Source organism: Patella vulgata, chromosome 7 (genome assembly GCF_932274485.2).
Source record: "Patella vulgata chromosome 7, xgPatVulg1.2, whole genome shotgun sequence".
NCBI classification, from domain to species: domain Eukaryota; kingdom Metazoa; phylum Mollusca; class Gastropoda; family Patellidae; genus Patella; species Patella vulgata.
This window is the reverse complement of record NC_065885.2, coordinates 47,440,906-47,453,077: the sequence shown is the minus strand read 5'-3', so window position 1 is coordinate 47,453,077 and position 12,172 is coordinate 47,440,906. Positions and strand designations below refer to the sequence as shown.

General features: G+C 33.8%; 1 protein-coding gene across 3 annotated transcripts in view; it reads left to right on the top strand.

Annotated features, from left to right (window-relative positions):
- Window positions 1-1,887: 1,887 nt before the first annotated feature.
- LOC126828364 (afadin- and alpha-actinin-binding protein B) overlaps window positions 1,888-12,172 on the top strand; it is a 42,326-nt gene continuing 32,041 nt past the window's right edge. The window contains exons 1-7 of one of the 3 annotated variants that reach the window (XM_050558116.2): window positions 1,888-1,987; window positions 6,684-6,736; window positions 6,838-6,940; window positions 7,317-7,456; window positions 10,047-10,215; window positions 10,697-10,835; window positions 12,015-12,087. In XM_050558116.2, coding sequence (XP_050414073.1) covers window positions 6,845-6,940; window positions 7,317-7,456; window positions 10,047-10,215; window positions 10,697-10,835; window positions 12,015-12,087 — 617 coding nt within the window. In that variant the 5' untranslated portion in view covers window positions 1,888-1,987; window positions 6,684-6,736; window positions 6,838-6,844. The remainder of the gene's footprint in view (window positions 1,988-6,683; window positions 6,737-6,837; window positions 6,941-7,316; window positions 7,457-10,046; window positions 10,216-10,696; window positions 10,836-12,014; window positions 12,088-12,172) is intronic. The other 2 variants (XM_050558117.2, XM_050558119.2) reach the window with 2 other exon arrangements.

Genomic DNA, 12,172 nt, shown 5'->3' with positions numbered 1-12,172 from the left:
TCCTCGGTATCCCTAGTGGTTTCATTCCGTTCTACTCCACTAACCCCTGGGTTAATCTAGGGGGTGGGGGCACGTTTTCAAATTATTCGCCCTTGATGATTGTGCTATTTTTATCGACCAATCCCATGCATCGTTAATTGAAAAGGAAGTTGGCAAAGGGAAGTAACTCTCATCGGAAACATTTAGGAGTTAGCCTAAATGAGAGAAGTTCAAATTATTCTAAATGCGTACTTATACTAACAACAAATTATATAATATGAAATTAATGAAGACCGGACTAAATTGTCAAGTATAACTTCATTAACAAGAAACATAACAGAATGAAACATTTCAGATAAATAACGAATAGTAATAATAATAACAAAAGTCAAACATATAGATGTTATACATAACATATTTAAAATCAGCGAAACATACTACATTATTTGGAAAATACAATCAGGCTTGCTGGCTTCGGAGGGGCAGTGAAGTTTTTGTGTTTTGTTTGTTTTGTTTTTTTTTTGGGGGGGGGGGGGCGCACACCCGGCACAGTCTACAGTAGGTATTTAAGAGCTATGGGCGGCAAAAATAATTTCGGGGCGGGGGGGCAAAACATTTTTTCAGGCATTGCCCCCCGCTGGCTACAGGCCTGAATACAATTAAATACAAATGAATTAGAAATATATACATTATTTACATAAATCATTCAGTAAATCGGACATGAATTTGGTTAATTACCCTTATAAAATCGAAGGCGAAACGACTGGTTTGTAAACTGTTTCTTGATTGGTTCGTAGACCTTATCTACAACCAAGGCCCGGGCAGATAATTTGAAATCGTGGAAACCCTATGCATTAACCCAGGCCGTATAGTGGAGTAGAACGGAATGAAAACACTGGGGATACCGAGGATGAAACTTTAATACAAACTTGTCAATTAACTTTTGAGCTTCTTTTTAATCCGCCAGATTTTCTTGCTAAGCAGTAGCAATGTATACATGTCATGTTTTTAAGGAAAGGGGAGTAGGCCTACCTGTCTAGTCTAATTTTCTGCTACTTGTTCTTACTCCACATTTGATCATTCTACATGTATGCACAAGGTTATACGTCATATTTTCATTTCACTGTTATACTTTCATTGCTACATTTTTATTGTATCATCCCAATTGTACATGTATATATCTCATCAGGCCATAATATATTTTCATTCCATTATATAATGTTATGCCAATATATTATAGTATTCCATGTAAAATATATTTTTGTATACATGTATATTGATGTATGTGTATGTTTTGTATATGGACGTAATATTCAAATAAAAAAAAGATGAAATTGAAGTTATTATTTTTTGCTTTATCTACATATATTTACTGACATTGTTTTGTGTCGGGGGGGGGGGGTCTTAAGAGATAAGATAAGATAATATGTTTTTTTATCGCATCAAAACGTCCATTAATGGTTAAGGACAGCATGCATAGACATAGTCATATTACTCATATACATTTAATTATCATAGAAATATATAAATTAAAATATATTTCTATGCATATTATTACATAGACAACTCAATACAGTGACCACATGTACGTATCACTATTTCATTCATATTATATACAATACATAAAAATAAGAAATATATTATTTTAAGGCTTAATTTTTATTCGTGGTGTGGGTATTTTCAGATATTAATCAATTACTAAATTATGACGTAAAAATATAGGCCTATAGTTGGACTTAATATAAATGAATGTTCATGTCCAGCAACGTATTCATATCCTGTAACTTCGGTCCTCCCGAATTGGGCTCCGCATAATTTTCTACAACCGGCCCTGGCTGGACCAATCGGATCGAATCGTTATATGTGACAGTAATTGATCGTCCCATGTCATACATACCTGTACGATAGAGGGCGCTATGCATCACAATGGTATTGGTTGACAGGGTTGCGTTCTAAAGAGCGTCGATATGATTTAGATTTAAACCTCAAAAATTGTGGTTGGTTGTAAGTAGGTGTGAACCATATAGATACAATTTTTATTGATATGCCTACTGAAAGACAATATTATTCTTGAATCAATTCTCGTGCTATGAGTATCCTGATAAACGACTAACTGATCATGATGCACTGTGATTACCGGCCCCAAAAGGGCCCAACGCTGTATTCGTTACAGCTTGGAAATGTGTTGTTTCCCACTAGGAAATAGTAAATACACACTTGTCGTGTTCGGGTCAACATGCTCTTGTGAAATTTAAATCGTTATTAAAGGAATATCAATCCAAAGATGTTTCAGTTCGGTTCAGTATTAACAAAGATTGAAAATTTATCATCGTTCGGCATCCAATCCGATGCAAACACAAGCCAGTGTAACCCTTAAGTATTGGTCAATCTTTTGATGGGCCTCTTTTAAATCCCATTGAAGGAAATATCTAGGCCCTACATATACAACAACATAAAAAAAAAATAATAAAAATAAAAAAAAAGAACGCAGACCGTGCATTTTCAAGAATGAAACAAAAGTAAGATCTGAATGATGAGTTATTGATGAAAAAGTTGATTGTTTGGAGATTTAAGATGAGACAATCACACCACGACAGTACGTAGTATTAGTACCGTTGTATGAAGAAGAATTTTTGCATCAGAACGTCCTTTGAGAACTGCATACAATATACAAAGTATTAAATACAAGTACAGAAATTTGGACGGGAACAAAAATATGGACGGGCATAAAATCAGAGCACCCATATAAATAGACAGTATAAAACCGGCATACATGAAAATACAAAGCAAAACGTACAAAGTATTAATTCACATAACGAGACAGTATAAAACCCACATACAGGGTACCGGTAGGCCTACATAATTTATGGATATACAAAACAAAACATGCGTATTTAAAAGATAATAATAAAATATCATGCATTAATTTAACAGTTCAGTTGTCTCTCTGCAAAAAAGAGAAATCTTATTAATTGTTACGGTATGTAGACATATTAAATTCAAAGAAACGTAGGACGTTAGTCCAGAAAAGGCCTAGTTTGTGCCATGTAGGCGTTAAACCACAGTTACTGGAACATTTTTGTTGATATAGACCGTACGGTCCTAAAACCTGAACTGCTGTACAGTACAATAAGAAGTTAGTACAAAATGGAAAGCCAGGTATTTTTCTCAGTTTCTGTTTAATGTGTTTCTTGTCATTGTTCAGAAAATGTATCCCAATATAAAATTCTATAAATTACGTATTCAGATCGATATGCACATCCACAAGAAACATAATTACAAAAATGGTATAATTATTGTTCAAAACGTTCAACTTTGTAACTTTAGCTTCCATCTTGTTACGTCAAATGTCGTAAACTCGATATAGTTTTAGCTACCCCAGTTCTCCAGTAGAAATCCAGACTTCCGAGGCAATTTTTGTAGTTACGAACGCTATTTACCAATTCGTTAGCCTATTTTCCATAACACTGAGGAGTAACGAATACAGCATAATCACCGAAATTCATTTACAATCACCGGAATTTACGTATAATCACCAGAATTCACTTCGAAAACCCCTGATTCCTCCCCCAAAACTAACTTATTTTAAATGCATAACACATTATAATATAACGAATAACTATTTTGATCTCTCCACAGGCCAGAAGAAGGCGCTGTAGGTGTATAGGGTCATTCCATACCAACTGGACCAATGGTGGGAACATGACCCCCTCCAAAAAAATTTTAAAAATATAGGTTATAATATATGGCCTTAAACTAGGAAATCCGAAAGTTTACCTCTCTAGGTTGGAAACTCGCTGAGATCTGGCCATTTGAAATTAGGGTACTGAAACGAATCATAAATTCAGTAATTTTTTTTCAGGTTTTCGATGCTTTAACTCATATTTCAAATAGGAGTAGAACTCTGTAACTTTGTAATCTAAGACAACTTTTGGTATAGATTATGAATTTAGCATAACACTCATTATCCAATGCCTACTGTTCGTGCCACCAGGTATCAAAATATGAAACAAATGAACTATTAACTTTTATTTTCAGGATTTCCACAGCCTCTGGCAAAATCACTATTGTATACACAAATTTTAAAATTGGCATAGTTAAGCTCAGTTTGTCTTTTATCAATTTACAAAAGATTCTAAGTTGATGAGATATATACTTTCCCAAATATTCAGTCTTGAAGTTCAAAGCACACAGAAAACGTACAAAATATACCCATTTTCACCTTCAATTTTGGCCGTATGGGACAGATGTTTAAATTATGAAAAAGTTTGATAATGAAACTTCAATTACCCTACTATAACAGACATTAAAGTCCATCTTGTGTATTTGATGGCTTATATTTTTAATTGGCACTTGAAATCTGTGCGGTGATGAAGTTTTAATGGCTGTTATCAAAATTGTTGACTTTTCACATTGATTTTAAAATTACGTCTATTTACGTCAAACGTGTCTATTTAGAGTAAATGTTTGCGTATATTACGAATATGCAATCATTTTGGATGTACATTGTATTGTTCTAATTTTTATTTGGCCTCCCAAATGAGAAAAAATTGGTTATTCTGCTTTACAAATTAGAATATTGGGCTTTGATAATCAGATTAAAATTACTTCTGAAAGACTTAGGCCCCTCATATATTTGTCATTTTAGAGCAACTTATAATGTAGAATAAATAAGAATATAGACTCATTTTGGCTACAGGGACTCAGAATCTTTTGTAAATTGATAAAAGACAAACTGACATAAACTATGCCAATTTCAGAGGTTGTGTATGCAATAGTGACTTTGCCAGAGACTGGAATTCCTGAAAAAAAAAGTGAATAGTTCATTTATTCCACATTTTGCCACCTGGTGGCACGAACTGTGTGAATCGCAAATTGTGTGTGATGCTAAATTCATAATTTACACCAAAAGTTGTCTTACATTACAAAGTTAGAGAGTTCTACTCCTATTAGAAATGTGAGTTTAAAGCATCCGAAAACCTGAAAAAAATTACCAAATTTATGATCCGGTTGAGTACCCTCATTTCAAATGGCCATATCTCAACAAATTTTCGGCCTAGAGAGGTATAATTTTGGATTTGTTAGCTTAAGTCCATGTACTGTAACATATATCTTTTATAATTATTTTGGAGGGGGTCATGTTCCGAACTTTCCGAAATTTGGTCCACTCAACTAATAGTGGTATTCATTTCAAATATATGCATCATGATTATGATAACCTAGGGCGTGTTGAATTACCCAAAAACTCCAAAACAACACTTGGTAACTCCAAAATTGTTGACTGTGGAAACACAAAATAACAATTTAGTTGAGTTTAAGAAGCCTCATTGCTTTGTGCTCAAATCGGAGGTTCATATAGAGATAACTCATGTATGTGATTTTTGTTGACAAGAAACTATGTATACTTTCGTTGTAATGTATTTATTAATAGTTTATTAAAACAGTATATATAGTTCAATAAACAATTCAATATTATAGCTATATTTATAATTTATTTATAATTGCAAATTGTGTTGATTGTCACTTTCGGTGATCGAAATAGTAACTTGTTTTGAAATAAATAAATGAAATCAATTTAGAGTATTCTCATGTTATGATACTTTATTATGTTGTGATTGTATGTGATTTGTCACCTTTTACAATGACAATATTTACATTTAAAGATACATTATGGGAGATTCGGTAACGAGTTGGCAGTTCTCACTATAATAGTTAAAAACTAGATAATGTAAAGGCAATTTGGTGAAAATTTCATTCAAATTGATCCACTATGAACCGAGAACTAGGCGACTGAAATTCTGATAAGCCTCGGTCATCATTTCTAAAGTCAGTACGATAAACAGCAGAGTCTTGATTATCCATTTAATCGTTTAATCGAGAAGGAAAGTTATGCAGTAAACTGACTTACAATCCACTAAAGATCGCAGGCTAGCGCTGCCATCTAGAGTTGATTATGGCCTGGATAGGTTAATTAATGTCTAATTAATAATTTAGATAACATTTCAGGCCTAAAGAAAGACCTGAAATAGGCAGATTTAGCTCTTGCATAATGTATGTTTAATATGATTTGTAAATCCTATATTTTGATCATTAAAGGGAGATTACTCGACATGTGGAGAAAATCTTGTAACTCGTCAAATTTGAGATGCTTTAAAACAGTTATGTGTAGAACGTGGTGTGCATGTAAAAGATCCCTTGGCAGTTGGAATTGGATATAAGTGTATAGCATATGCCCATCTTCATTAGCCAAGTTTAGGAGCAGAACAGTAGGACGCTAAACCCCATTTCATTTCAATAATAAATTACTTTTAAACACCAAAATTCACCGGAATTCACATTGAAAACATATAAACACCAGAATTCACTTTCAAAATATTGGAATTAAGACCTTCATATTTACATGGAACTTATGTATTATAAGGTCCATGGTATTTATTAATATTTTATATTAATAATAAATTACTTTAAAACACCGGAATTCACTTTGAAAAAAATTGGACATATAAAATCGGACATATAAACAGCGGAATTCAGTTTGAAAACATATAAACAGCAGAATTCACTTACCATAGATACATATCAAATTTTTTTTATATATTATTACAAAGTCATGTGAATTGCAATTCTACTGGCTACACCACATCGATTACAAATATCAATTCTGCATTCGACTATATGAACACAACCTTTATATTGTATTTCAGGCCAGATTTGCACATTATAAGCCCCTTTTTTGTAAAGTCTCACCCAACTAGAGGTAAGAACATTTAAATCTCATCAGATACTAAATTATTGTGTTACATAGAGACTACAGATCAACTATGATTTCCAAAATAATGATAAAGTTAATCTATTAAGTTTCAGAATGGCTGATTGGAGCTTATTACAAAGTGTAAATGCCTCTAGTGCCAAATTTTGTACTGGTGACAATGTTGCTACGTGTCTAGCTATATTATCTCAGGTAATATATTTAATAAACTAACATTCAATGTACTGGTAAATCGAGTAAGATGGTTCACAACAGTATGGACTAGTTGTTGTAAAGACTGTTACTATATTCTAATGAAGCAAATTCTTTGTAAGAAAAGACATTGTCTCGAAACTTTTATTTCAGAAGTTTGATTTTTATTGTAATATGTTAAATTTTGGTTAAAAAAGACAATCAACGCCAAAGTAAATAAATGGAATTTCATTTCTAATAATATAATATATTCAAAATAATAGTCATTATTTGAATTTTAGACAAACTAATTAAAATTGAGAAATATTAGAAACTACAAATCGTTGCTCTTTAATGTCTTTATATAATGACGTTGTCATCATCTAATTTGTTTTAGGAATTACAAGTTCAAGGCTTCCCACCTTTACCCATTCATAGTGGTGGTGAAACAGATACAGTGGCACTTATTAATGCTCTTCACGAAATACAAACTAGATACCAAAAAGAAAGAAATGTCAGAGAAGAACTTGAAAATAGGTAAACAAACTTGAGTGCAATTGGGCTACTTCCCGCCATCGGTGGGTTGGGTCAGGTTAGCAGTATGTAATTTATCTGAGAAAATGTCTGCTTATATGGGGTTCAGCAAATTGATTTGAACAAATCTCTAAAACACACACAAGCAATTAAATGAAATGGTGTATAGTATAACGTCCTACTTTTCTGTACAAAGCGGGCTACCTAAGATAGGCATATGCCATGCAGGGTTTTATATGGGAGAATTTTGTACAGACATCGGCATTCCCCCCTACTTTTTATATGCCCACATTTTCATGTGGACGTATATTGTCGCGCCCCCGACCGTCCGGACGTAGTTGTTTGTGAACATTCTGCAGGTCACAATTTTTATCCGATTTCAATGAAACTTGAAATATAGGTTTATCACCCTAAGATCTTGGTTCCTTTCGATATTGGCATGTATCGGACTGTAAACCTCATGGATTATGGACCTTGATTGTACGAAAAATCACGTTTTTAGCTTGTGAACACTTTAGAGGTCACAATTTTTATCCGATTTGGTTTAAACTTGAAATGTATGTTTATAACCCACAAATCTAGGTTGTTTTCGATATCCGCGCATATCGGACCATAACTTCCTGAATTATGACCCCTGAATGTACGAAAAATTGGTCACAATTTTTATCCGATTTAAAAAAACGTTTGAATATATCACTGTTACACCCCAAGGATGATTGAGTTCGAAGTTCGTAAAAATTGGACCGAACTGACGGACAATATGGCCGTCCCTCGTTCGCAAATAGTGTCACAATATTGTTTAACAGGGTTATGGACCCTCTGGAGGTCACAATTTTCATCTGATTTTAATGAAACTTGAAATGCATTTTTATAATCTAAATATCAGGGTTCCTTTCTATTTTCGTACATATCGAATCATAACTTCCCGACTTATGACCCCTGATTGTACAAAAAAATCGCGTTTTTAGCTTGTGGTCTCTCTAGAGGTCACAATTATTATCCGATTTAAAAAAACGTTGAATATATCACTGTTACACCGTAACTGCCGGACAAAATGGCCGCCCCTCATAGGCAAATAGTGCATATCAAAGAAGCCACAATTTTGATCTGATTTTGATGAAACTTGAAATGCAAGTTTATTAGCCAAAGTTCTCGTTTCCTTTCAACATTCGCGCATATCGGATTGTAACTTCCTGAATTATGGCCTGTGATTGTATGCAAAATCGCGTTTTTAGCTTGTGGTTCCTCTAGAGGTCACAATTAATATTTGATTTAAAAAAAACGTTCGAATATATCACTGTTACACCATGATGTTTGTTAAGTTCGAATTTCGTGAAAATCGGGCCAAAACTGCCGGACAAAATGGCTGCCCCTCGTACGCAAATAGTGTAAACATCTGGTAAATCAAGGTTGTGGACCCTCTAGAAGGCAAAATTTTGATCCGATTTCGATGAAACTTGAAATATATGTTTATAACCCAAAGATATTTATTCCTTTCGATATTCGCGCATATTGAATCTTAACTGCCTGAATATGAAGGTTGTGGGACCTTCCATATTCCTGAAACAATGGCCCGAGAAATCCCTCTCTGACCATTGCTGGATAAGCTTCTGATACTTGCGCTTTTGAGGGAGTGTGTCCGTTCAATCAAATCTATCCAAAAGCACAGCAACATGACAGCCCTTCGTTTAATCAGGGGTCTTCCCTAAAACTTTGGACAGTGATTTAAGGTGTTAAAAAACGGTGAAGGTGTTGTTCGTCTCAAAACAATATTGTTTACATTATATCCACAGAGTAAAAATCGTGTTGACAGTTGATATTCTTCTATGCCCTGGTAGTGGTTAATTGGGCATAATAAAATCGTGAGTCATGACGTAACGTTATGTAAACATATTTGGTCCAATTTGGAGCTCTGTTTGGTATTGTTACGCAGTAAGCTATTAGTTGTTAATTGGACTATTGACCAGTCATAATTTAGAACAAGAATTTGCTTTGTTTACAGCAGTGAGTAGTGGGATTAGCTCTAATCAAACGTAATACTGCGAGGAGTATGTGGACCCTCTAGAGGTCACAATTTTTATCCGATTTTAATAAAACTTAAAACATATCTTTATATCCCAAAGATCTCTGTCCCTTTTGATATTTGCACATTTCAGGCCATAACTTTCTGGATTATTGCCCCTGATTGTACAAAAAATCACATTTGTTTTTAGCGTGTTCTCTATCCATCTCTTGCAAAATGTGGGCGTATCCTGCCTGGCGGCGATTGGTCATTGAGTTTCAACTACCAAGGGGTCTTTTACATGTACCCAGGACCTTGTGTGTTTGTCCTATTCAAAGGATTGAACATGCTAGAAAAGCCAGAGAGAAGGTACATTTCTGTTTAAGGTATTTGGTTGAAAATTAGTAGACTACTATTTACATATGATGACTTGTTATAGTAGTACAGACCAATTCAATGAAAATTCAGTTATTCCTTCTATAAGCTTATTTGGATTATATATTCACAAACATGTATTTGCAGTATATCAGCATTTTAGGGTTAGTAGTATACATGTAGGATACTCTCAGGGTGTGTTTTATTTTTATTTAGACATCACAGACTTTGCGGAGACCTAGAACATCAGAAAGGTGCAGTTACCAGATCCAAACGGCATCTAGAGCAAGCTAACAAAGAATTATTGGAGGGAACTGAAAAACTTAGACAAATAACAATTAAATACAAACTTTTGTCCACTAAGTTAAAAACTGAAAAAGAAGAGGTTAGTTTATAGTACCGGTATAGGTTGGGAAATTTGCAGGGATGCATTTAGAAAGTCATATGCCTTCAACACAATTTATGAAAAGATTTTTTGAAATATACTACTGAACCTTTGTATGCTTTATGATTCGAGTAGTATCAAATAATTTCGCATAGGAAAGATTTGGCAAATGCCTGAGCTGATTTGTGAACTTGTTTCAAAAATATCTCTGTATTTTCATCAGACAAGGGCCTTTTTCTTACTTTGCTAATCTTTCAATAAGATATTAAGGAAAATACATTGTTTAAAAATTATCTCACTTGGGATGAGACACAGTGATCAATACAACATAGCATGGTGGAAATTTTATGCATTATTGAGCTGGTCTAAACTGTCGCCAAAAATATTAGTTATAATCTGAATATGATTAATATTAAAATTATTTGATAGCCCAGAACTTATTAGTATTACCTAAATTAGAAAATGTATTTATTTCCTTCAGGTGAAGAGGTTGAATTTGGTGTTAAAAAGTCGAGACATTAAATATAAACATGAGATAAAGAAAAATGAACAAGACTTGGCTAAATTAAAAGACAGAATACATCAACTATTAAGTGATAAAACACTAGATAGAAATATAGGTATATAAATATTACTTCTACATGCTGTCCTGCTTGAAATAAAAAATGTCCAAATTATTAGGCAAACTTCATATAAATAATTTCATGTGTTAGTATAATTGATATAATGCATGTACATGTGTATTAAAGATGTATTATGCACGGGTTGTATCACAAGGTCTGTCATTGAGTCAACTGGCGTGGTTTCGATTCTCCGGTTGTACGTGACAAGGAGTAGAGTCACCTTATAATACTATAGGGTTTATTTTCGTTATAAGAAAGTTGTTCTATTTAATATAGAAATTCTTTGCCTACATGATGTGTGATGAAAACTAGGGTAATGAAGTAGCTTGCATTATTCTACTCCTATCTTAGACTAACTCACCGATAGTTATGTCAGTATCCATTGCTGGAAGTAGGGTACTATAGTCCAGTCATCTTGTGCACGGATTAGTACAATTAACTAGAATAGTGTTGACGTAAAACGGTGCCTTTACAAAGCACTTACCCAAAAAATGGTAATTTTCCCACCCTTATAGATGATGCATTATAATTGCTATATCGCAGAGAGCTGGTTTGATTTACCCTCAGATATCATGATGAGACCGTAGGGAAGACATTATTCGGAGCTCAAGGGGAACATACCCAACAGCCGCCTCGTCTGAGAGGCTAGGATAGAGACAATGTAGTATTTAACCCGTTAGGTCTGAGTTGTAAAGAATGCTAAACTCAGACCATAAATACTTTTAATAACACCTAAAGTTTTTATAATAGATGAACTGTATTTTTTTTGGATTTAACTTTGTAGTTTAATTATATAAACTTAGTAACAACATAAACGGTGTTCCAGAGTCAGTTAATTGATGATTGAAATAATTGATCCCACAAAGTGAAGTCGAAGAAAGTCATAGACGATAATATCACCTCTAATATCTGTCCAACCTCGCTGGTTTGCTCCGGGTCCTTCAGTTTTCTCCCACTGCTAAAGACCCCTACATGCAAGCAAATTATTGAGATAAAATTGAACCATATGTTAGTCCCGAAATGACCTAGTTTGTGTCGAGTGGACGTTAAACCCCATTTCTCTCTCTTAAATAATGCATCTTTAAGTGGCTGCCAAACTATTATGTTGACCTATTTTCAAGCATCATAGTAGATGCATGTGAGCACAGCATTATTTTCTAAAGTGATTATTTACAGGATTAGATATGATCAATGTTTTACAAAGAGCTGATGGTAAAAGAGGAACATGGAATACAAGAAGTGCTGGCAAGTAAGTTTTCTGTTTTTATTTTTTATGTTACTGTTCTAAATGGGAGACATGTTGGCAAATTCTAGTAGAGCGAAGAAAAGTTCAT